Source organism: Chiloscyllium punctatum, chromosome 26 (assembly GCF_047496795.1).
Source record: "Chiloscyllium punctatum isolate Juve2018m chromosome 26, sChiPun1.3, whole genome shotgun sequence".
Lineage (NCBI taxonomy): Eukaryota > Metazoa > Chordata > Chondrichthyes > Orectolobiformes > Hemiscylliidae > Chiloscyllium > Chiloscyllium punctatum.
Genome location: NC_092764.1, coordinates 77,547,123 through 77,573,640, shown reverse-complemented (window position 1 = coordinate 77,573,640; position 26,518 = coordinate 77,547,123). Strand labels below are relative to the sequence as shown.

General features: G+C 43.4%; 2 protein-coding genes across 2 annotated transcripts in view; one reads left to right on the top strand and one right to left on the bottom strand.

The window, feature by feature from the left end:
* Positions 1-15,077, bottom strand: part of katnb1 (katanin p80 (WD repeat containing) subunit B 1) — a 79,507-nt gene extending 64,430 nt beyond the window's left edge. Inside the window, exons 1-4 of the mRNA XM_072547714.1 lie at positions 14,899-15,077; positions 10,469-10,599; positions 9,455-9,572; positions 8,529-8,629 (exon numbers count right to left, since the gene is read on the bottom strand). Coding sequence (XP_072403815.1) covers positions 8,529-8,629; positions 9,455-9,572; positions 10,469-10,599; positions 14,899-14,938 — 390 coding nt within the window. The 5' untranslated portion in view covers positions 14,939-15,077. The remainder of the gene's footprint in view (positions 1-8,528; positions 8,630-9,454; positions 9,573-10,468; positions 10,600-14,898) is intronic.
* Positions 15,078-15,242: 165 nt separating this feature from the next.
* LOC140453196 (olfactomedin-4-like) overlaps positions 15,243-26,518 on the top strand; it is an 84,738-nt gene continuing 73,462 nt past the window's right edge. The window contains exon 1 of the mRNA XM_072547710.1: positions 15,243-15,315. The gene's annotated coding sequence lies outside the window, so the exon portion shown is untranslated. The remainder of the gene's footprint in view (positions 15,316-26,518) is intronic.

Below are 26,518 nucleotides of genomic sequence, written 5' to 3'. Positions count from 1 at the left end.
GTCAGTATGGGTGGAAATTAGGAACATCAAGGGAGCAGTCACCTCGTTAGGGGTTTACTACAGGCCTCCCAATAGCAGCAGGGAGATGGAAGAAAGCATAGGTCGGCAGATTTTGGGAAAGTGTGGACACAGTAGGGTTGTTGTAATGGGTGACTTTAACTTTCCCAATATTGATTGGAACCTCCTTCAAGCAGAAGATTTGAATGGAGCTGTTTTTGTAAGGTGTGTTCAGGAGGGTTTCCTAACTCAGTACGTTGACAGGCCGATGAGGGGAGAGGCCATTCTAGACTTGGTGCTTGGAAACGAGCCGGGCAGGTATCAGATCTTGTGGTGGGAGAGCATTTTGGTGATAGTGACCATAACTGCCTCACATTCTACATAGCTATGGAGAAGGAGAGGATTAGGCAAAATGGGAGGATATTTAATTGGGGAAGAGGAAACTATGATGTGATTAGACACGAGTTAGGAAACATGGATTGGGAGCAATTGTTCCATGGTAAAGGCACCAAAGACATGTGGAGACTGTTTAAGGAACAGTTGTTGCAAGTGATGAATAAATATGTCCCTGTGAGACAGGCAAGAAGTGGTAAGATAAAGGAACCTTGGATGACAAGAGCAGTGGAGCTTCTCGTCAAAAGGAAAAAGATAGCTTACGTAAGGTGGAGGAAGCTAGGGTCAAGCTCAGCTCTAGAGGATTACAGGCAGGCGAGGAAGGAGCTCAAAAATGGTCTGAGGAGATCCAGGAGGGGGCATGAGAACAGCTTGGCAGAACGGATTAGGGAGAGCACAAAGGCATTTTACACTTATGTGATGAATAAGAGAATGGTCAAAGAAAGAGAAGGGTTGATCAGGGATAGCATAGGGAATTTGTGCGTGGAGTCTGAGGAGGTAGGAGAAGACCGAAATGAGTTTTTTGCTTCAGTCTTTATGAAAGAAACGAACTTTGTTGTGAATGAAACCTTTAAAGAGCAGGTGTGCATGCTGGAATGGATAGAGATAGAGGAAGCTGTTGTGCTGAAACTGTTGTCAAACATTAAGATTGACGAGTCACCAGGCTCGGACCAGATTTGTCCTCGGCTGCTTTGGGAAACGAGAAATGCAATTGCTTCGCCACTTGCGAAGATCTTTGCATCCTCGCTCTCCACTGGAGTCGGACCTGAGGACTGGAGAGGGGCAAATGTAATTCCTCTCTTCAAGAAAGGAAATAGGGAAATCCCTGGCAATTACAGACTAGTCAGTCTCACGTCTGTCGTCTGCAAGGTGTTAGAAAGGATTCTGAGGGATAGGATTTATGACCATCTGGAAGAGCATGGCTTGATTAATGCAGTCAACAAGGCTTTGAGAGGGGCAGGTCATGCCTCACAAACCTTATCGAGTTCTTTGAGGATGTGACTAGAAAAGTTGATGAGGGTCGAGCTGTGGATGTGGTGTATATGGACTTCAGCAAGGCATTTGATAAGGTTCCCCATGGTAGGCTCATTCAGAAGGTCAGGAGGAATGAGATACAGGGGAACTTAGCTGTCTGGATACAGAATTGGCTGGCCAACAAAAAACAGCGAGTGGTAGTAGAAGGAAAATATTCTGCCTGGAAGTCTGTGGTGAGTGGTGTTCCACAGGGCTCTGTCCTTGGGCCTCTACTGTTTGTAATTTTTATTAATACTTGGATGAGGGGATTGAAGGATGGGTCAGCAAGTTTGCAGACGACACAAAGATTGGAGGTGTCGTTGACAGTATAGAGGGCTGTTGTAGGCTGCAGCGGGACATTGACAGGATGCAGAGATGGGCTGAGAGGTGGCAGATGGAGTTCAACCTGGATAAATGCAAGGTGATACATTTTGGAATTTGAAAGCTGAGTACAGGATTAAGGATAGGATTCTTGGCAGTGTGGAGGAACAGAGGGATCTTGGTGTGCAGGTATATAGATCCCTTAAAATGGCCACCCAAGTGGACAGGGTTGTTAAGAAAGCATATGGTGTTTTGGCTTTCATTAACAGGGGGATTGAGTTTAAGAGTCGTGAGATCTTGTTGCAGCTCTATAAAACTTTGGTTAGACCGCACTTGGAATACTGCGTCCAGTTCTGGTCGCCTATTATAGCAAAGATGTGGGTGCTTTGGAGAGGGTTCAGAGGAGGTTTACCAGGATGCTGCCTGGACTGGAGGGCTTATCTTATGAAGAGAGATTGACTGAGCTCTGACTTTTTTCATTGGAGAAAAGGAAGAGGAGAGGGGACCTAATTGAGGTATACAAGATAATGAGAGGCATAGATAGAGTCGATAGCCAGAGACTATATCCCAGGGCAGAAATGACTAACATTTGTTTTAAGCTGGTTGGAGGAAAGTATAGAGGGGATGTCAGAGGCGAGTTCTTTACACAGAGTGTTGAGAGAGCATGGAAAGCGTTGCCAGCAGTTGTGGAAGCAAGGTCATTGAGGACATTTAAGAGACTGCTGGACATGTATATGGTCACAGAAATTTGAGGGTGCATACATGAGGATCAGTGGTCGGCACAACAACGTGGGCTGAAAGGCCTGTTCAGTGCTGCACTGTTCTATGTTCTATGTTCTAACACTTCTGGGAGTCAATGTATTAAAGAAGTTCACAACTTTTCAATCGTCATCCCAGTGTTTGACAAATGAAGTCCAGCAAATCCAATCACTTTGGATGGACGTACACAATAACTAAAAACATTGAGCCTTTGAAAGGACCAGCACAGTCGTCGTGTAACCAGAGTCCAGAGTTTACCCAGCCATTCCTACAAATGTGGATGAGCTGTTGGCGACAATTTTTGTCCTTGTTGGCACTCTTGGCATAGTCCCGTCAATGCAGTTACGTCGGAAACCAATCCTGGCCAGACATAATGTGTCGCCAACATATTCAGTTTGGAAACCCCGAGATGACCATGGTGTAGTTTAGTCAGTATCTGGCAGTGATCTTTGCTTGGACAAATCGCTCTGGCTTTCCGGAATAAAATGCTATTCTCTATGGTGCTCTGATCCCGCCGGGTCTGGAACGGGTTCAGTTCTGATTGTTAAAGCCCTTTTGTTTCCCCCATAATCATCAGCTGTTTTAGTTGTGTGTCCACTGTCTGATATTCTTAACGATGACTGGGTGTCCAGAAAGTGTAAAACCAGAATGAACTCAGTGGTGGCACCACCAAATGGTGTATTCGCCAGTGGTAGACAGCTTAAGGCACCTGCATTTACCACTTGGCCTCCTGGACTGTGTTCTAATTTGTAATTATACACACTTAGAATGAGAGCCCATTGCTGCATTCAACCTGATCTATGGGTGGCACAGCTCTGTCCTCCAAGTAGCCCTAGCAGGGATTTGTGGTCACTATTGCAAATTTGGTGTGGAACTTTCTCACACCAAAGATGATCGCCAAACCTTCCTTCTCTATTTGGGCGTATCTTCATTCAGCATCTGCCAAAATCCTGGAAGAATATCTTGTCGGACTTTACTCTCTGCTGTATCACCGATGAGTCAACAATATCGCAAAGTCACATGTGGAGGCATCGAATGTCAGACACAACATCTTGCTTGGGATCATAGTGTGCCAATACTTTAGACAATGATAGCCACTTCTTCACTTGCCTAAAAGCTACGAGATAGGATCAGCCTTGGAAACATTCTCAAAAGCAGAAGTAAGGGTGCCAGGATGGAAGCCAGCTTACATATGATGGTCCCTCAATAATTCAATTCAAGAAAAGAGCTAAGCTCTGGTACAGACGTGGGGGGGACGGGGCATCTTTGATCGCACTTGTGTCACCACTAAAATAACTCCACTAAGGCCAGTTTCCCATTACCAAGTCACCCCTTATTTACATGTGCAAATAACATGACACTGGCCAAGCTAGTTCAGCGCCAGCTCTTACAGTGAGCAGAACCCCAACACTCTTGTTTATGGATGTCAGACAGGACTCCCTGATTGGTGGTGTTAACCTGGTCTAATCAGGGAACTCATATTCTATGAGATCCACCTGGCTGACTTTGTTCCAATCACATCTCAAAGTGTGGAAGAGGGCACAGACTGCATTAAAGGTGAACTAACTGCTGTGCACAGTCCAGAGTGCCATTCAAGTTGTGGAGGGGGAGACACAGAAATAGAGCAACAGTAGGGGCAGCATCGTTAGGAAAATAGATACTGTTCCCTGCAGCACTAATAGAGTGCTGAAGGCTGTGTTGCTTATCTGGTTCCAAGATCAGGATATTGTTTCTGGGCTGGAGAGGAAATTCAAATGGGTAGGGAAGAATCCAGTTGTAATGCTCCATGTAGATACCAATCACATAGGTAAGACTAGCAAAGAGGCTCTGCTGCAACATCTCAAGCAGCTCAGGCTTAAATTAAAATGCAGAATCACAAAGATACTACCTGAACCATTTGCAAATTGTCACTGGATAAATAAGGGGAGAGGTAAATGCATGGCTCAAAAATTGGCATGGGAGAAATGGGTTCCAATTCATGGTATACTGGCCCCAATACTGCACAAAGTCAGCATAGTTCCATTGGGATGGATTTCATTTGAATCAGGCTGGAGCAAGGTCTTGGCAAATCATGTAACAAGGGCTGTGCATTTGGCTTTAAACTAATTAGTTGAGAAGGTTCAATGGCAGGGATTTTTTAAAAATCCAAAAGAAACAAAGCAGAGGTGAAGAGTAGTGAAGAGGCTAATGATAATCAAAGTGAGACAGAAAGGCGATGAAATTAAATGCATAAGAGTCTAGCAGAAATTAGAATTACAGAGTTAATAATGTTAAAATTTCAAAACTTAAGACTCTTGTCAGAATGCATGCAGCATTTGTAACTAGGTGAGTTAAACAAAGATAAACTGATCTAACTTGACAGCTCTTACAAAAACATAGTTATAGGGTGACCAAGATTGGGAACTCCATATGCAAGAATATTTTACATTCCAGAAGAACAAACAAAAACGAAACGGAGGCAGGTAGTTCTATTAATAAATGAGTACAGTTTGGTTGGGAGTTTGACTTGGGTTTTAAAAGATGATATGTAATCAGTTGGAATGAAAACAAGGAATGACAAGAGAAACAAGACTTGGGTGCGACTCATGTAAAGGTCCCTAAGGAGTTGCCTTAAATATAATCAGAAAATAATGCATGCACATGAGAGGGCACTTAACTGTCATGAGTGATTAAAATCTGCATATTACACAGTTGACTTGGGCAATGATGACATAGAAGATGAATTTCTTGAGTGCACAGAGATTGCTTCTTAGAGCAATATTCTGCAGAACCTACTTGGAGAAAGGGAACTTTAAAATCTAGAAATGTGTCATGAGGTCTTGTGTTTCAGGACCCTCTAGAGGATAGCGATCACAACATAGAAGAATTTCAAACTCAGTTTGAGGGAGAGCATCTTATGTCTCAACTTAATAAGGACAACTACAGAGGTATGTATAAAAAGTGTTATTTAAAGTGGGCTGAGAAAACAAACTAAAGGGAAAGTCAGTGGATGATGTGTCAGACATTTAAGCAGATACTTCATCGTGCTCAGGAGAAGTTTATCTGGTCAGAAAGGACTTAAGAAGTATGAATCATCCAAGGTCAATGTATGAAATTAAAACTTAATGCATGCAAAAGTAGCGAAAATATGTGGCAGGCAGATTTTGGGAATACTTTTTTTTAAGAAACCAACAACCAATGACTAAAAAGATGATAAAAATGGAGAAAAGTTAATTATAAAAGCAAATTTGCAAGCAATATAAAAACAAACAGCAAGGGTTTCCATGGGTATAAAAAGTAACAGCAGCTAAAGTAAGTGAGAAACACTTGAGGGTTGCAAATGGGGAACACATGACAGGGAACTGGGAAATGGCAGATTATTTCAATCAATATTTTGCATCATTGTTCAGAGTGGAGGACACGATAAGCATCCTAATGATACCAGATGGAAGGAAAGATAATGTAATAGCCTCTACCATGAGAAGCAAAGAATTTGACAAACTAAAGGGGCAGAAGGCATACAAGTCACCCGGCCCAAATTCATGGGTTTTATAGAACGTGACTGCAGAGATAGTTGATGCATTGGATGTCGAAATATTTCAGAACCCACTGGATTCCAAGAGGGTTGCAGCAGGTAGGGAAACTCCAAATGTAAAAACGATGTTCAAGAAGGAAGAGACAGAAAGCAGGAAACTATAAGTCAGTTAATCTAACATCTGTTGTTGTGAAAATATTATTAACAAAGGAATAGCAGGATACTTAAAAAAGCTGAATGCAATGAAACAGAGGACCATGTGGTTTTTTTTGAAAGGGAAATCATTTTTGACGAAGTTACTAAAGTTCATTAAGGGTATAACAGAACTATAAAAGGGAAACCTGTGGACGTAATGTGTTTGGATTTTCAGAAGGCATTCAATAAGGTACCACGTAAAAGATCATTTCACAGGATAGGATCTCAAAGTTTTGGGAGTAATGTGTTATAATGGATTCAGGGTTATTTAACACCACAGGAGAGAGAAAGTCAGGATTAATGTGTCTTCGTCAGGTTGGACTGATGTAACTAATGGAGTGTCACAGGAATCAGTCTTGGGTCCTCAATTATTTACTATCTATTTTAATGATATGGAGAAGGGGAGAGAGTGTAAAGTATCCACATTTGCTGACAACACATCAGTAGAACATGTTGTGATGAGGTCAAACGGAATCTGCAAGGGGATATGGATTAGTTGAGTGTGCACAAACTTGGCAGATGAGTTTAGATTAGATTAGATTCTCTACAGTGTGGAAACAGGCCCTTCAGCCCAACAAGTCCACACCATCCTCTGAAGAGTAACCCACCCAAACCCATTCCCCTACCCTATATTTACCCCTGACTAATGCACCTAACACTATTGGCAATTTAGCATGACCAACTTACCTGACCTGCACATCTTTGAATTGTGGGAAGAAACCGGAGCACCTGGAGGAAACCCACTCAGACACGGGGAGAATGTGCAAACTCCACACAGATAGGCAGGAATCGAACCCAGGTCCCTGGTGCTGTGGGGCAGCATTGCTAACCACTGAGCCACCATGCTGCCCCAAATGTAGGAAAGTTTGAGATTGTGCAGTTTAACAGGGAAAATCAAATTTAAAAGCATACTACTTTAAAGTGGAGAGAGACTCCAAAAGAAGTACAGTGTGGAGAGGTCTAGGTATTCTTGTGCATGAATCACAAAGTTAGAATGCAGATGTAGTAAGCAATTACGATGGCAAATGGAATTTCAGTCTTTATTGCTTGGTGGTTGCAGCTTAAAACAGGTACATCTTGAAACAACTTTACAGAGTTGAGGCCACACTGGATTAATTTATGCTCGCTGGAGTACTGTATGCAGTTTGATCCCCACATTTGAAAAGGATATACTAGCATTGGAGATTGATTAAGCCTCTATTCAGAGTATAGGAGAATGAAGTGTTTTTATTAAAATAAAGATGATTCTCAAGGCGCTTCCACTAGTAGCGAAATCTTGAACAAAGGGACATGGTCTCAGTTAAAACTGAGATGAGAGGCCATTAAATGTCTGGTTCACTATCCCGGAAAGCTGTGGAGTCTAGATCATTGGAAGTACTTAAAGCAATAGATGGATCTTTGAAACATCAGGAGTTGATGACTATGCTGAGCTGGCACAAAACGGGAGCTGAAGCCGGCGGTAGATCAGCTAATATCTTGTTTAATGACAGGACAAGTTTGAGGGACCAAATGGCCTACTTCTGCTCTTATTTCCTGTTTCTGAAGTTGGAGTGGGTGTGTAGGTGCCAGACAAACTTCAACATGGTCTTCAATAGTCTCCCTTCAATGGGGATAAATTGCTCCCTTGTGAAAGGATCAAGAATAAGAGGGAACAGGTTTTACATAACTGATAAAGGAAACAAAAGCATTACCAGAAAAATTGTTTCCACGTAGTGGGTTCTTAGGGTTTGGAATACACCGCCCAGGAATGTGGAGGAGGCAAATTTAATCAAGGCATTCAAAAAAGGTCATTAGACTATTATGTGAAAGGGAAGAATGTCCATACAGGGCAGGGCAGGCACTAGATAAATTAGGAATTGTTCCATCAAAAAAGACAGTGCTGATAGGACAGGCTGAATGGTCTCCTTCTGTGCTGTAACAATTCAGGGAATTTTAATGTGCCTGTTGGTGATTGCTTAATTCCACAGGTTGTGTTTTGCACCAGAGACTGGCTTTTAAAGGCAGCAATTAAAAGAATAGAAGTAACCTGGAATTTGATGTATCATCCACCCGAAGCCTTTAAGATCAGAGAGAATTAATGAATCGCATTTGCCTCTTAGCAAATGGTCATGAGACTAGTAAAATATTGGGTTGACTGTCAAAAATAACAAAACTAAATTCAGAAGATGACTAGATTCCTGGAAGGGTATGATGAATATGGTGAGAGGCTGTTGTCAAGACATCAGAAAACAAGAGACAAACTCACTGGGACAAATGGTCTTTCCAATTCCTATAAAGTACATGCTACATCTTTATCTGCAATATCTCGGCAATGTTCTGCTGGCCTGTACTGTACCTTTACATTGGTGTCCATAGAACCAGAGGCCACAAACTCCCCAAAAGGATGAAAGTCTAAACTGCAGATGTTCGCTTTGTGTCCCGACAGTGTCCTAAGAACTTCAAGAAAACAGAATTAACATTACTACATTCCTCCCTTACGTTACTAATCTAAGAATTGCCAACGTAAAAAACCTAAGTATCAGGAATGGATCCATAAGCTGGGGTATTTTCGTTTGTAAAAATGTGACTAAGGGTTTGACTACTGTGGAAGCCCAAAAACTTGCTTAGGAGTGAACCCATTCATATAAATGGGAGATGTACCTTCTTGGCAACCTCCTGGTGCTGGTACATTCCCTTTTATAGGTTCTAACCATGATAAACCACAGGTAAGTAAAACTGCGGAAAATGATTCCACAGTTACGGGAGTCGCCCTGTTCTTCAAATTTTGACATTATTTTGAATACAGAAAGAATGTTGCCTCTTGTGGGGAAGTGTTTGATTAGAGGCCATTATTATAAGATAGTCACCAAAAATGTCCAGTAAATAATTCAGTAAAAAATTCATCACCCAAAGGATGGTAAGAATATGGAACTTGGTACCGTAATTATACCTGAAAAATAAGCTATACAGGTGGGTTTACAGGGATTCAAGACAATTGTTTGAGACAGAAGGAACTAATGGCAGGTTTAGATGAGAGCGAGGGGAGGCTGGAATGGAGTATAAATACCAGCATGGACCATTCGGGACAAATAGATTGCTTACCCTATAAAGGTAGCAGAATTCAAGTGATTCAAAGACAAGAGAGTAAAATGGAGACATGGAATAATAATAATAATAATAATAATAATAATAATAATAATAATAATAATAATAATAATAATAATAATAATAATAATAATAATAATAATATTATTATTATTATTATTATTATTAAGTACTTACTCTTTGCTGCTTCCAAATCCCATATTCTTAGTGATCCAGATTGTGAGCCTGCAACAACCAACTCCTCAGAATCTTTAAATTGAATACACTCGACTGGTGTGTTGTGACCTGTAAGACTCTATAAAAAGATTTTTGAAATTAATACTTTATTGGCTTTATTACGCTACAAACAATTCAAGGCTGAAATCACCTATAGAAAATACACAAACTGGAATAAAGACAAATATAGAAATTTAGTTGTATGGCTAAAAAGACGGATACCACATCTTTTGTGCAGTTTACAAACCCAATCCATCAGGCATTTAAACTCAGCTTGGATTTCACCAGTTCCAATATGGTCATCAAGCTCCTGGCACCAATTTGATAGCTTGGGTACCATCTAAAATCACTGCGTGTAAAAATTCCCAAAAATGCATCCTAAGAGTTAAAGATATATTTGAAACAAAAGCTGATTCACCTCAATAATTGTGCATGTAAATATTTAGGACCCTATGGCCAAGCTCCATAAAGAATGATCCCGTTTAGTGAATTGCCAGAGCACATACACCGCATTAAGATTTAGAACGTTTTGTGGTCATCCAATTTCACTGTAAAATCTTGTGTCGAAGCACACACTGTAAAAAATTATGACAACTTATCTGAGAACTCAATGCTTTGTTAAACAGTCCTCTGGTGTTGAATGATTCAAAAATTATGACAAAAATCAGCTATGTAAGCGAAATCTGCAACTTGACCAACTTGGGTAATTAAGGATATCAAGAACTCAAAGGTCTAACAAGTCTAGTCTGTTTTTAGTAGAGTGATGTATGTCAACAATAATCATACGAACATCCCCTATCGTGTTAATTTTTTCAAGTCCTAGCCAACAACTTTAACTTGTGGACTGTGTTGCAACTTTCATTTGATTTTGAGGGCAAGTTTGTGCTCAGACTCATATCAACTAGGAAGCAAATGTACCCATTTCACATAGAGCCACTGCCTCTGGTAACACTTCTTCGGTATACATTGACTTACCATAATACAGTTAGGTTTGCTGACCGACCACAAATTGACTCGACAGTCCTCCCCACCAGTAGCCAATAGCCTGCCTGAATTCTTCCCCAGTACCAAACAGGTTACATTACCAGCATGAGCGACAAACTCCTCTGTAAGGGAGATGCAGGAAAAAAAAGAGGAGCTAAGTAGGATGCAGATTCAACAGCAAACTTAAAAAAATGCTTATGTTCAAAATGAAAAGGATACACTTTTCCCAAGATTATTATTGATAGTTATCATAGTTATTGTTTTGTCATTGAAAATATCAAACAGCCCAACCTTATCTATACTAAACATACCAAAGTTAATTAAAGTAAACTTTAAAGGTTGAAAACCCAGCACTAGTACACTTTAATCAACACAAAAGGAACTAGATTAGGTCTTATATTACGGGCATATGATGTAAATCTTCCTCTAACAGACCCACAAGTGCTCTGCCAACACCTATTCATTCTGTTTTTAGGTATTACTCCCTCTTTCTTTTTCCTCTCATCTATTTTGTTTGTTTTGCTCTTTTTTTTCTTTTTATCTTCCTTCCTATATTTTGTTCTTCTCCCAATCTTCTTTTCTTCCCTTCAATTTCCATACTTCTGATCCTCATCCTGAAACTTCCTTCTGCTCTGCATGTTTTGTAAGTGTCTTTCTTTCATTCATTATTCTTATCCCTCTGGTCTTCACACTCTCCTCCCCAATCCTGCTTTGGTGGCTTGTTTTCCTGGTGTTTCCTCCTTTCACTCTTGTGTTCTTGCCTTACCATTTTATTTTCCAAACCCTCAAGCATTCATATCTTTTGTTCCGTTCTTCCCCACTTCACTCATTTTTTCTTTCACCCTTTCCATGCTGTTTTCATCCTCTCAAGCTTACCTCTCAGTCCCTTTTGTGTTCTTTCTCCCCTCCCCTCCTCTCCCACCATCTCACCCCCCCTTTTCCTTTCTCTACTTTCCCCATACCTATTTCCTCATTTGGCATGGTGAACTCTACCAAAGGCTTCAAACAGATTGAGAAGGACAATGGAAAATGTACCTATATCACAATCCTATTGGTGTCATTTGTGATTCATAAAAGCTGATCCAATGACAAAGCTTGAAGGGATTCAAATACAGAATTCTAGAAAGGTGGAAACAGATTTACAGCACATTTGAGGTCTTTGGAATGGAAAGGGAGTTTGGAGATGGAATTTGCAAGACTGGTGGGGCCAAGGGTTGTTTTTATGAGGAAGGGGACTATGATAGCATGTTTAAAGGAAAGATGGACAGCATATAAACAGGCACGTCAGAAGAATTCAGAAGAGGGACATAGAAGGGGAATGTTGGTGTTACAAATATGATCAGAGATGGTCTTATCTGCAATTGATACAATGGGAGTGGGAAGACGACGCAAGATTACAAAGCCAAGGTGAATGAGAGTTAGGAAGTTTATATTGAGGAAAGCAGAAACACTTATAACATTTAAGTATTTAAATGCATGCTTGAAATGCCAAGGTATATAAAGCTATGGGCCACATGCTGGAAAATTAGATTAGAATAACTTGGGCTTTTTTTAAAAATCTTCCAAAACAAGAAGAAATAGGTTTAAGGTGAGAGGGGAAAGATCTAAAAATGACCTGGGGGTAATCTTTTCACAGAGGGTGGTGCGATAATAGAACAAGTTGCCAGAGGAAGTGGTGGAGGAAAACACAACTACAACATTTAAAAAGCATCCAGGTGGGTATATAAATTAGAAGGGTTTAAGAGGGATATCGGGCAAATGCTGGTATACGGTACTAAATCAGATTGGGATGTCTGGTCAGTCTGTTTCCAAGCCGAATGATTCTAAGGTGAAAAATGATATGTTGGCAGAGTTCATAGGGTCAGAAGGATCAAAATCAAAAGTCCCATTACATCCAGTCACAAATGGTCGTGGCACATTAAACAACAGGATGAGGGGAAAGTCTCCATGAACAACTTCATTTTTAATAACGGCAAAGCCCAACAGCTGTTCAAAAGATAAGGCTGTTATACTCTAACATTATTCAACTCCACCCGAGGACTCCATCATCATGAATGCCAGAATATTGGCAATTCCACTCTACCACCCATTGCCCCCCCATTTTATCTCCCTCTATGGATTCGAGCAAGGGTTTTGACAAGGTACCACTTGCTCGTACACAAAAAAAAAGCCCATCAGATCAAAGAGAAATTGGCCAGCGAGATCTAAAATTTCCTCAGTAGTAAGAAGTGAAATGCAACAATTGGGATTTTGTAAAAACAATGACTGCAGATGCTGAAAATCAAATACTGGATTAGTGGTGCTGGAAGAGCACAGCAGTTCAGGCAGCATCCAACGAGCAGCGAAATCAACGTTTCGGGCAAAAGCCCTTCATCAGGAATTTTGTGGGATTTTGTGGCTAGTAGGCTGTTTCTAATGGGGAGTTCTGCAGGGCTTAGCTCTTGATCCCTTACCTTTGGCTCATGGTAATAATGTAGGCTTAAATAAGGAGGGTGTGATTAAAGAGTTTGCAGATAGCACAATTTTAGGAAGCTGAAGACATCAGGCACACATCAGTGAACTAATCAGGTGAGCAAAAGAACAGCAGACAGAATCCAAGATTTGAGAAGTGAAAGGTAATGTGGGGAAAGTAAATGAGGCAAGGGAATACACCATATATGTTAGGATAGAATATACAGCAGAGTGATGTGGGGGCACATACCTACAGATCTTTGAAGGTAACAAGATAGATGAAGTAGTTAAAAGGGTATTCAGATTTTTTTTTAATTAGCTGAAGTATATATAATAGCAAGGAGGTTAAGCTTGTACTAACTAATTAGATGATAGCTACAATGCTGTGTACAGTTCTGGTCACCACATTACAAGAAGAATTCAATATCACTGGAGTGGGTACCAAGCAGATTTTTAAGGATACTACCAGGACTGGCAAAACTTTCATAATGATAAAAGACTGGATCACCTGGGATATTTTCTTGGTGACAGAGGAGGTTGTGGAGAGTTACAATTAAGAGGTATAAAATTATGAAAGATTTAGACTGAACAGATAGCAAGTACTTATTTCAATTAACAGAAACGTGAATAGCCACAGGGTAAAAACTGCAGTAATTTGTGGCAACAGGGAGGAGATTTCAGAAAAAAAACCTTGTTTTCACTCAGAGAATGGCAAGGGTCTGGTGTTCATTACCTTTAAGAATGTTAAAGAATAAAAAAACCACACTCGCATGTACTGGAAGTGCTGTAACCTACAAGTCTATAGGCCAAATTCATGAAAATAGATTTGACAGAAAAAGAGTTTTTCTGCACTTAGAGACCCTGCAGTGTGTCACATCCATGCTGATCATCAAGCATCTACCTACTCGAGTCCCATTTTCCAACACTTGCCACACAGCCTTGTATGATATTGCACTGCAAATGGCCATCTGACTGGATAACTGTTTTTCATCTGCATGGACTCCTTATACACCATACATTTCTATAATTCCATTTTACTCCCTAATGCCCACAGGCCTTTATCTGTGCTATCCATCATTTTATTTTGCATTCCTTTCCACCCACCCTTGTTTCCAACCCAGTTCCAAGACTCCTCACTCATCTTGCAACTTTTGTTTCACCCTGACACAGTTGTTTTATTTACCTTCTTCATTCCTGTCCTCTCTTCCACTCACATGTTTTCCCCTGTTTCTCCCAGTTTATGCTGCTGTCTCTGTCTTCCCTCCCCAGTTCCCAGCTTGTTTTTCTCTCTTTTACTCAAGGGATTTGTTTTACTCAATAAAAACCAAAAAAAAAGCTACAGATGCTGTGAATCAGAAATTGCTGGAGAAGCTCAGCAGGTCTGGCAGCAGGATCTGTGGAATAAATCAGTTAACGTTTCAGGTCGAGTTCAGAGGAAGGGTCACTCAGTCCAAAACATTAACTCTGATTTCTCTCAACAGATGCTGCTGGATCTGCTGAGCTTTTCCAGCAAATTCTGTTTCTGGTTTTACACTCTCTCTCCCCTCCATCTATGTTTATCACTCACTCTTTCCCCGCTAGCTAATACTTCTGTCTCCCCTCCAGTTTCTCTCCTTTTCTGCCCTAGTCCGTTTCTTTCCCCACCACCTTTGTTTCTCTCCTTCTCCACCCTCCAGTTTGTTTTCCTCCTTTCTGCTCTGTCAGTTTGTGTTTCCCTCCCCCTTTCCATTTGGGGTTTTCTGCCCTATTTAATAGCTATCTTCCGAGGTGACTCGTTCCTCCCCAATCACCATGTGGCCTTTTTCTCCTCCAACCCCACCACTTCATCCTTCTCTCACGTGGTCAGTGTTTCTCTCCCACAATTTGTGTTGTTTACCCTCTCCCTTTTTTAATGTCTTTCCTTCCATTCTTCACTAATTTGTGATATATATATAATATATATATAAAATCTGTATTGCCGTAGGACTCACGCAGTTTCCAGGTGATTTTCGTTGCCCCCGAAGCCGCCATCCTGACGGCCGCTGAGGGACTACTATGTTTCAGATGTCGCCGGCTGGCGGTGAGGCCGGTTGCCCGGGTGACGGCGCTAGGCCCGAGCTCGGCCCCGCTCAAACCGCCTTTCCACTTCAGGCCACTAACGCGCAGACGCGCTCAACAGGCGATCGGCCCCCGTGCCGGCTGTGCGCAGGCGCATCCCGCCGGTCCTAGCGCCATATGCGCAACGCGTACACATGTTAACTAGCGCCGGCATCGAACCGGTGAAGTGCATGCGCATTAGCCCGATACAGTAGGTAGCCTCCTCCGTCATCCTTCAGCTGATTGGTTGAGGCAGTGCGTCGTCGTCTCAACGGACGGAAACGGATCCGCTCATTCGCTTTCGGCTTTCGGTAGCTTTGTTGCAAATTAATTTTTATATGTGTGAGACTATCTATGCAACACTGAATATAGTGTCGTTAATAATAGTTTATATCCTCAGAGGGTCAAAGCGGCAATATTATTCCCAGAGCTTTAATACTAACAGTCCTGGGGAACTTTCTGGAGTGTTCACCACGTAACAACAAGTCGCGGGGGGACTTTACCCATTTTATTTTCATTCACCTGATTAAGATTAGGTTCTTTGTTTCTGGTTTTGTGTCAGCAGCTGTTGTATGAATAGTTTGGAGAAGTATAGAGGCTACCTTGGAGTAAGAAGAAAGGGAAAAGCAGAGGTAAAGGAGATTTTCAGACGGGGAGGCAAAGTATAGTAATCACACTCGAGATTTACTCATAACACCAATACTCAGAATCAGAATGGCTACAGCACAGAAGAAGACCATTCGACTGATTATGTCGGTGCTGGACTGCTCCAGGACTAATACTCATAATGCGTTTTCCCAGTTATTCTAACATACTGTGGAATTTCTTTTGCCTTAGGTAATGATTCAGTTCCCTGTTGAAACTCAATTGAATTTCTTTCCACAACACTGTGAGGCAATGCATTCCAGGTCCTAACCATTCACAGTGGAAAGATGGTTGTTCTTATGTTATCTTCTTATAACAATTATTTAAAATCTCTGTGATTTGGTTTTTCTTCCTTTCATCAACTGGAATACTTATGCCTGATCTATTGTTATACCACTGATCTTTTTGAATATCTGTGTCAAATGTCCTCTCAACCTCCTAGAAGGAGAACATTCCTTATCCAATCTATGTGTGTGTGTATGTATGAGGTCCTCATTCCCTTAACCATTCTCTTTCATCTTTTCTGCATCTTCCTAACTAATCTCCTAAAGGCTGAAGCAATTGCAACCATCTTCAGGGTAAAATATTGAATGGAGGATTTATCTTGGCCTCCTGATGAGGAACCAATCACAGATGAGAGTATTAAGGCAATTTGTCTTGATCACATGATCACTACTCCAAGTGATCAAAGTTAAGGAGAAGATTTGTAGCTCGGGTGATCGTTGTTGTGGTTCTGTTCGCCGAGCTGGGAATGTGTCTTGCAAACGTTTCGTCCCCTGTCTAGGTGACATCCTCAGTGCTTGGGAGCCTCCTGTGAAGCGCTTCTGTGCTGTTTCCTCCGGCATTTATAGTGGCCTGTCTCTGCCGCTTCCGGTTGTCAGTTCGAGCTGTCCGCTGTAGTGGTCGGTGTATTGGGTCCAGGTCGATGTGTTTGTTGATAGAGTCTGTGGATGAGTGCCATATCTGCCATAATGGCACTCATCCACAGACTCTATCAACAAACACATCGACCTGGACCCAATATACCGACCACTACAGCGGACAGCTCGAACTGACAACCGGAAGCGGCAGAGACAGGCCACTATAAATGCCGGAGGAAACAGCACAGAAGCGCTTCACAGGAGGCTCCCAAGCACTGAGGATGTCACCTAGACAGGGGACGAAACGTTTGCAAGACACATTCCCAGCTCGGCGAACAGAACCACAACAACTCCAAGTGATGTCATGAAATGGGTGAAATACAAATGGTCTGTGACGACATTCCAACAATAGTGCTGAAGACGTGTGTAACAGAACTTGCCGTACCTGTAGTCGGTACAACTACTCTGATGAAGAGTCACCAAGACCCAAAACGTTAGCTTGCTCTCTCGCCATGGATACTGTGATCTGCTGTGATCCCCACCATTTGTTGTTTTCAGTAAAGATTCCAGCATCTGCAGTAATTTGTTCCTATGCATCTCTCAGCAAAATTACCCATCCTGTACAGAGAAAGCAGTAGAAATTCACAGAGCTAATTATTGTTTTACCAGTTTACTGTCAATAATCAGCAAAATGAAGACAAGGTATTACCAACAGTTCTATCAAGTGGCACTTGCAAAGGAATAACCTTTTCAGTTTGGGTTCTGTTGGGCACACTTAGCTCTTGACGTCATTACAGACTTGTTCCAGATGTGGATAAAACAGCTGAGCTACAGAGTTGAGGTGAAATGAGAGTTTCATTTTAAAAGTTGATTGGGTGCAGATGTTCTCAGGTAAAGGGATGGCTGGATAATGGGAAGCCTTCAGGAATGAGATAACGAGAATCCAGAGAAAGTATATTCCTGTTAGGGTAAAAGGAAAGGCTGGTAGATATAGGGAATGCTGGATAACTAAAGAAATTGAAGGTTTGGTTAAAAAAAGAAGGAAGCATTTGTAAGGTATAGAAAGGATAGATCGCGTGAATCCTTAGAAGTGTATAAGGGCAACAGGAGTAGACGGAAATCAGGAGACCAAAAAAGGGACATGAGATAGCTTTGGCAAATAGAATTAAGGAGAACCCAAAGGGTTTTTACAAATACATTAAGGACAAAAGGTTAATTAGGAAGAGAATAGGGCCCCTCAAAGACCAGCAAGGCAGCCTTTGTGTGGAGCCACAGAAAAATGGGGGAGATACTAAATAAGTATTTTGCATCAGTATATACTGTGTAAAAGGATATGGAAGATATAGACTGGAGGGAAATAGATGGTGACATCTTGCAAAATGTCCATATTACAGAGGAGGAAGTGCTGGATGTCTTGAAACGCATAAAGGTGGACAAATCCCCAGGACCTGATCAGGTGTACCCTAGAACTCTGTGGGAAGCTAGAGAAATGATTGCTGGGCCTCTTGCTGAGATATTTGTATCATCGATAGTCACAGGTGAGGTGCTAAAAGACTGGAGGTTGGCTAACGTGGTACCACTGTTCAAGAAGGGTGGTAAGGACAAGCCAGGGAACTATAGACCAGTGAGCCAGACGTCGGTGGTGGGCAATTTGTTTGAGGGAATCCTGAGGGACAGGATGTACATGTATTTGGAAAGGCAAGGACTGATTAGGGATAGTCAGCATAGCTTTGTGCATGGGAAATCATGTCTCACAAACTTGATTGAGTTTTTTGAAGAGGATTGATGAGGGCAGAGTGGTAGATGTGAGCTGTATGGACTTCAGTAAGACATTCGACAAGGTTCTCTTTGGGAGACTGGTTAGCAAGGTTAGATCTCAAGGAATACAGGGAGAACTAGCCATTTGGATACAGAGCTGGCTCAAAGGTAGAAGACAGAGGGTGGTGATGGAAGGTTGTTTTTCAGACTGGACGCCTGTGACCTGTGGAGTGCCACAAGGATCGGTGCTGGTTCCACTACTTTTTGTCATTTACATAAATGATTTGGATGCGAGCATAAGAGGTACAGTTAGTAAGTTTGCAGATGACACCAAAATTGGAGGTGTTGTGGACAGCGAAGAGGATTACCTCAGATTACAACAGGATCTTGACCAGATGGGCCAGTGGGCTGAGAAGTGGCAGATGGAGTTTAATTCAGATAAATGTGATATGCTGCATTTTGGGAAAGCAAATCTTAGCAGGACTTATACACTTAATGGTAAGGTCCTAGGGAATGCTGCTGAACAAAGAGACCTTGGAGTGCAGGTTCATAGCTCCTTGAAAGTGGAGTTGCAGGTAGATAGGATAGTGATGAAGGGCTTTTGCCCGAAACGTCGATTTTGCTGCTCATTGGATGCTGCCTGAACTGCTGTGCTCTTCCAGCACCACTAATCTAGTGAAGAAGGCATTTGGTATGCTCTCTTTTGTTGGTCAGAGTATTGAGTACAGGAGTTGGGAGGTCATGTTGCAGCTGTACAGGACATTGGTTCGGCCACTGTTGGAATATTACATGCAATTCTGGTCTCCTTCCTATTGGAAAGATGTTGTGAAACTTGAAAGGGTTCAGAAAAGATTGACAAGGATGTTGCCAGGGTTGGAGGATTTGAGCTATAGGGAGAGTCTGAATAGGCTGTGGCTGTTTTCCCTGGAGTGTCAGAGGCTGAGGGGATGACCTTATAGAGGTTTACAAAATCATGAGCTGCATGGATAGGGTAAATAGACAAAGTCTTGTCCCTGAGGTCGGGGAGTCCACAACTACAGGGCATAGGTTTAGGATGAGAGATATAAAAAAGATATAAGGGACAACTTTTTCACGCAGAGGGTGGTACGTGTATGGAATGAGCTGCCAGAGGAAGTGGTGGAGGCTGGTACAATTGCAACATTTAAAAGGCATTTGAATGGGTATATGAATAGGAACGGTTTGGAGGGATATGGGGCGGGTGCTGGCAGGTGAGACTTGATTAGGTTGGAATATCTGGTCGGCATGGACAGGTTGGACTAAAGGGTCTATGTCCATGCTGTACATCTCTATGACTTTATAAGAGTGACTGCCTTTGACGGTATTTGCTGAAAATGTGTTGCTGGAAAGGCGCAGCAGGTCAAGGAGCAGGAGAATCGACGTTTCGGGCATGAGCCCTTCTTCCTGAAGGGCTCATGCCCGAAACTTCAGCTTTGATCTCCAGCATCTGCAGTCCTCACTTCCTCTTTGACAGTATTTGACTGAGCATGGCATCAAGAAGGTCCGGCAGAACTGAAGTTGATGGGAATTAGGGAATGGTTTTCCAACGCTTGCTTCCTCTAATGAAGCAGTTGGCCAGATTCGATTGGAAGGGAAACCTAGCAAGGAAGTTGGGAGAGTAGCAATGGCAGGAGTTTCTGGGTGTAATTTGGGAGGCACAACAAATTCATCCCAAAAAAGAAATGTACAATGGGGAGGATGATGCAATTGTGGCTGACAAGGGAGATCATGGACAGCATAAGAGCAAAAGAAAAAGCAAACAGTGTGGTGAAGATTAGTGGGAAGCCTTTAAAATCAGTAAAGGATAACTAAAAAAAAGCAAGTAAGTTGGTCGGGGGGGGGGTGTTTAAGAAGAAAATGAAATACAAGAGTAAGCTAGCCAGTAATATAAAAGAAAATTGCAAGAGGTTTTTTTGGATTTCTAAAAGCTAAGACATAGGCAAGAATGGATATTGGACAGCTAGAAGATGAGGCTGGAGACATAGTAATGGAGAACAAAAAAATGGCAAAGGAACTGAATAGGTACTTTGCATCAGTTTTCACAGGGGAAGACAGCATGCCAAAACAAGAAATTCAGGAGGCAGAGGTGAATGTAGTGACACCATCACTAAGGAGAAGGTGGATAAACTACGTGGACCAGATGATCCCCAAAGCTCTGAAGGAGATAGCTGAAGTGATTGTGGAGGCATTGGTGGTGATCTTTCAGGAATCACAGGATTTAGGGCGGGATCCAGGGGACTGGAAAATAGCTAATGTAACATCCCTGTTTAAGAATGAGGGAGGCAGAAGACAGGAAACAATAGGCTGGTTAGCCGGACCTCAGTCATTGGTTAGATTTTAGAATCCATTATTAAGAATGAGATCATAGAGTACTTATAAGGGCATGATAAAATAGTACTGGCATGGACAGAAGATTGACTGACTGGCAGTGAGAAGAGAGTAAGAATAAAGGGGACTTTTTCAGGATGGCAGCTAGTGACTAGTAGAATTCCGCAGGGATCTGTGTTGGTACCACAACTATTCACATTATACATCAACGATCTGGATAAAGGAGCTGAGGGCATTGTTGCTAAGTTGCAGATAACATAAATAGGTGGAGGCTGAAGAAAGACTTGGACGGCCTGGAAGAATGGGCAAAGAAGTGGCAGTTGGAGCACAATGTGCGAAACTGTGAGGTGATGCACTTCAGTTGGAATAGAGGTGTGGACTATTTCCTAAACGGAAAGTCTTTGGAAATCTGAAGCACAAAGGGACTTGGGAGACTTAGTTTAGGATTCTCTTGAGGTTAGCATGCAGGTTAAGTTGGCAGTTAAGAAGGGAAATGCAATGTCAACATTCATGTAATATGGGCTCAAATAAAAGAGAAAGATCTGCTGCTGAGGCTGTAAAATGCTCTGAGCAGACAATATTTGGAATATCATGAGCAGTTTTTGAAAGTGAGCTGATGGTCGAGTGATATTATTGAGGTAAAAACAATGACTGCAGATGCTGGAAAGCAAATACTGGATTAGTGGTGCTGGAAGAGCACAGCAGTTCAGGCAGCATCCAAGGAGCAGCGGAATCGACGTTTCGGGCAAAAGCCCTTCATCAGGAATAAAGGCAGTGAGCCTGAAGCATGGAGAGATAAGCTAGAGGAGGGTGGGGGTGGGGAGAGAGTAGCATAGAGTACATTGGGTGAGTGGGGGAGGAGATGAAGGTGATAGGTCAAGGAGGAGAGGGTGGAGTGGATAGGTGGAAAAGGAGATTGGCAGTTCGGACAAGTCCGGACAAGTCAAGGAGACAGTGCTGAGCTGGAAGTTTGAAACTAGGATGAGGTGGGGGAAGGGGAAATGAGGAAGCTGTTGAAGTCCACATTGATGCCCTAGGGTTGAAGTGTTCCGAGGTGGAAGATGAGGCGTTCTTCTTCCAGGCTTCTGGTGGTGAGGAAGCGGCGGTGAAGGAGGCCCAGGACCTCCATGTCCTCGGCAGAGTGGGAGGGGGAGTTGAAATGTTGGGCCACGGGGCGGTTTGGTTGATTGGTGCGGGTGTCTCGGAGATGTTCCCTAAAGCGCTCTGCTAGGAGGCGCCCAGTCTCCCCAATGTAGAGGAGACCACATCGGGAGCAACGGATATAATAAATGATATTAGTGGATGTGCAGGTAAAACTTTGATGGATGTGGAAGGCTCCTTTAGGGCCTTGGATAGTGGTGAGGGAGGAGGTGCGGGCACAGGTTTTACAGTTGCTGCGGTGACAGGGGAAAGTGCCAGAATGGGAGGGTGGGTCGTAGGGGGGTGTGGACCTGACCAGGTAGTCGCGGAGGGAACGGTGTTTGCGGAAGGCGGAAAGGGGTGGGGAGGGAAATATATCCCTGGTGGTGGGGTCTTTTTGGAGGTGGCGGAAATGTCGGCGGATGATTTGGTTTATGCGAAGGTTTGTAGGGTGGAAGGTGAGAACCAGGGGCGTTCTGTCCTTGTTACGGTTGGAGGGGTGGGTTTTGAGGGCAGAGGTGCGGGATGTGGACGAGATGCGTTGGAGGGCATCTTTAACCACGTGGGAAGGGAAATTGCGGTCTCTAAAGAAGGAGGCCATCTGGTGTGTTCTATGGTGGAACTGGTCCTCCTGGGAGCAGATATGGCGGAGGTGGAGTTAATTGGGAATAAGGGATGGCATTTTTGCAAGAGATAGGGTGGGAAGAGGTGTAATCCAGGTAGCTGTGGGAGTCGGTGGGTTTGTAAAAAATGTCAGTGTCAAGTCGGTCGTCACTAATGGAGATGGAGAGGTCCAGGAAGGGGAGCGAGGTGTCAGAGATGGTCCAGGTAAATTTAAGGTCAGGGTGGAATGTGTTGGTGAAGTTGATGAATTGCTCAACCTCCTCGTGGGAGCACGAGGTGGCGCCAATGCAGTCATCAATGTAGCGGAGGAAGAGGTGGGGAGTGGTGCCGGTGTAATTACGGAAGATCAACTGCTCTACATAGCCAACAAAGAGACAGGCATAGCTGGGGCCCATACGTGTGTCCATGGCTACTCCTTTGGTCTGGAGGAAGTGGGAGGATTCAAAGGAGAAATTGTTAAGGGTGAGGACCAGTTCGGCCAAACGAATGAGAGTGTCGGTGGAAGGGTACTGTTGGGGACGTCTGGAGAGGAAAAAACGGAGGGCTTGGAGGCCCTGGTCATGGCGGATAGAGGTGTAGAGGGATTGGATATCCATGGTGAAGATGAGTCGTTGGGGGCCGGGGAAACAGAAGTCTTGGAGGAGGTGGAGGGCGTGGGTGGTGTCTCGAATGTATGTGGGGAGTTTCTGGACTAGGGGGGATAGAACAGTGTCGAGGTAGGTAGAGATGAGTTCAGTGGGGCAGGAGCATGCTGAGACAATGGGTTGGCCAGGGTTGTTGATACAAAGATCTAAGCACTATTCTGGGGACTCAGTTTCAAATCCTGCTATGGCAGATGGTGGAGTTTGAGTTCAAATCAAAATCTGGAATTAAGGACCTAATGATGACCATGAAACAATTGTTGGAAAAAATCCATCTGATTCACTAATGCCCTTTCAGTAAGGAAGCTACTGTCCTTACCTGGTCTGGCCTACATGTAACTCCAGAATCACAGCATTGACTCTTAATTATGTATTTAGGGATGGGCATTAAATGTTTGAGCCCCATATCTAAGGAAAGTTGTGCTATCCTGGGAAGCGGTTCCCCAAGGAGATTTTCAAGAATGATCCTGGGAATGAAAGGCTTGTCATATGATGGGTGCTTGAGGACTCTGGGTCTGTACTCAAAGTTTAGAAAGAGGAGGAGAGATTCTGACTGAAACTTACAGTGGATAGATTGGATGTTTCCACTAGTAAGGGAGACTATGATCTGAGGGCACAGCTTAGAGTGAAGGGACGACCCTTTAGAACTGAAATGAGGCGGAATTTCTTCAGCCAGAGGGTGATTAATCTGTGAAACTCTTTGCCACAGACAGCCGTGGAAGCCATGTCATTGAATATAGTCAAGACAGGAATTCTTGATTCATAAGGGGATCATAGGTTATGGGGAGAAGGCAGGAGAAATAAGTTGAGAAACATATCAGTCATGATCGATTAGTGGAGCAGACCCAGTGGGCCAAATAGCCTAATTCTGCTTCTATGTCTTATGGTCACACCTCAAACAAAGGAAGACGCTTATTGGAGCCTAATCATCTTCAGCCCCACAGATCTCTGCAGGAGTTTTTCAGGGTGTAGTGTCCGAGACCCAAACGACTTAAGTCCTTTCATTCTTAATTTTCTGATCAAACCCTAGGTAATGTTCCCCCATTTGTTATTGTTTTAGACCAGATGTTTGAGTGGGTGTGTTCTAGACCCTAGGTCCTACAAAGTAGGGCCTCCCTCCCATCCTCCTCCTCTAACCTAACTTTAAAGTCCACAGGTAAGCTACTTAGTGTTCTTGTTTTGGAGACTAAGTGTAGAATTATGGCAGCGCAGGCAGTGGAATGTTCCTCCTGCAGGATGTTTGAGGTAGGGGTGACCACCGATGCTCCTGCCGACTTCATCTGCATGAAATGCAGTCAGCTCCTGCTCCAAACGCGTTAGGGAACTGGAGCTGGAGTTGGATGAACTGAGGATTATTCGAGAGGCTGAGAGGGTGATAGATAGAAGCTACAGGGACATAGTTACGCCAGAGAACAGAGGTAGCTGGGTAACAGTTAGAGGTAGGAAGGGGAGGAAGCAGGCAGTGCAGGGATCCCCTGTGGTCGTTCCCCTCAACAATAAGTATACCGCTTTGGATACTGTTGGGGATGACGGCCTAGCAGGGGTAAGCTGCAGTGACTGGGTCTCTGGCACAAGGTCTGGCTCTGAGGTTCAGAAGGGAAAGGGGGAGAGGAGGACAGCGCTAGTTATAGGAGACTCTGTAGTTAGAGGGACAGGCAGGCGGTTCTGTGGACATGGGCGAGACTCTCGGATTGTTTGTTGCCTCCCAGGTGCCAGGGTCCGAGACGTCTTGGACCGTGTCTTCAGAATCCTTAAGGGGGAGGGTGTGCAGCCAGAAGTCGTGGTGCACGTTGGCACCAACGACATAGGTAGGAGAAGGGGTAGGGAGGTCATTCAGGAGCTCAGGGAGTTAGGCTGGAAGCTAAAAGCTAAGACGGACAGAGTCGTCATCTCTGCGTTGTTGCCGGTGCCATGTGACAGTGAGGCAAGGAATAGGGAGAGAGTGCAGTTGAACATGTGGCTGCAAGGATGGTGTAGGAGGGAGGGCTTCAGGTATTTGGACAATTGGATGGCATTCTGGGAAAGGTGGGACCTGTACAAGCAGGACGGGTTGCACCTGAACCAGAAGGGCACCAATATCCTGGGAGGTAGGTTTGCTAGCACTCTTCGGGGGGGTTTAAACTAATTTGGCAGGGGGATGGGATCCGGACTTGTAGTCCAGCAAGTAGGCTAGCTGTTTTTCAGGATGTCCAAGAATGTAGGGAGGCTGTGGAAAAGGTAGCACTGACAGGGAATACTTGCGGACACAGAGATGGGTTCAAGTGTGTATACTTCAACGCAAGGAGTATCAGAAATAAGGTGGGTGAACTTAAGGCGTGGATCGGTATCTGGGACTACGATGTTGTGGCCATCACGGAAACGTGGACAGGAATGGTTGTTGGAGGTTCCTGGTTACAAATGTTTCAGTAAAATTAGGGAGGGTGGTAAAAAAGGAGGGGGGGGTGGTGTTGCTAATTAGAAATGGTATAATGGCTGCAGAAAGGCAGTTTGAGGGGCATCTGCCTTTGGGGGTAGTATAGGCTGAAGTCAGAAATAGGAAAGGAGCAGTCACCTTGTTGGGTGTTTACTATAGGCCCCCGAATAGCAGCGGAGATGTGGAGAAACAGATTGGGAAACAGGTTTTGGAAAGGTGCAGAAGCCATAGGGTAGTAGTCATGGGCGATTTCAACTTCCCAAATATTGATTGGAAGCTCTTTAGATTAAGTCGATTGGATGGGGCGGTGTTTGTGCAGTGTGTCTAGGAAGCTTTTCTAACTCAGTATGTAGATTTCCGACCAGAGGGGAGGCCATATTGGATTTGGTACTTGGTAACGAATTGGGACAAGTGATGGGCTTGTTAGTGGGTGAGCATTTTGGTGATGGTGACCACAATTCTGTGACTTTCACCTTGGTTATGGAGAGAGATAGGTGTGTGCAACAGGGTAGGTTTTACAACTGGGGGAAGGGTAAATACGATGCTGCAAGACAGGATCTGAGGAGCATAAGTTGGGAGCATAGGCTGTCAGGGAAGGATGTAATTGAAATGTGGAACTTTTTCAAGGAACAGATACGATGTGTCCTTGATATGTATGTACCTGTCAGGCAGGAAAGAGATGGTCATGTGAGGGAACCTTAGTTGACGAGGGAGGTTGAATGTCTTGGAAAGAGGAAGAAGGAGGCATACATAAGGTTGAGGAAACAAGGTTCAGACAGAGCGTTGGAGGGATACAGGATAGCCAGAAGGGAGCTGAAGAAAGGGATTAGGAGAGCTAAGAGAGGGCATGAAAAATCTTTGGCAGGTAGGATCAAGGATAACCCCAAGGCATTTTATGCCTATGTGAGAAACATGAGAATGACGAGAACGAGGGTAGGTCCGATCAAGGACAGTAGTTGGAGACTGTGTATTGAGTCGGAAGAGATAGGAGAGGTCTTGAATGAGTACTTTTCTTCAGTATTTACAATGAGAGGGACGGTATTGTTGAAGAAGAGAGTGTGAAATGGACTGGTAAGCTAGAAGAGAT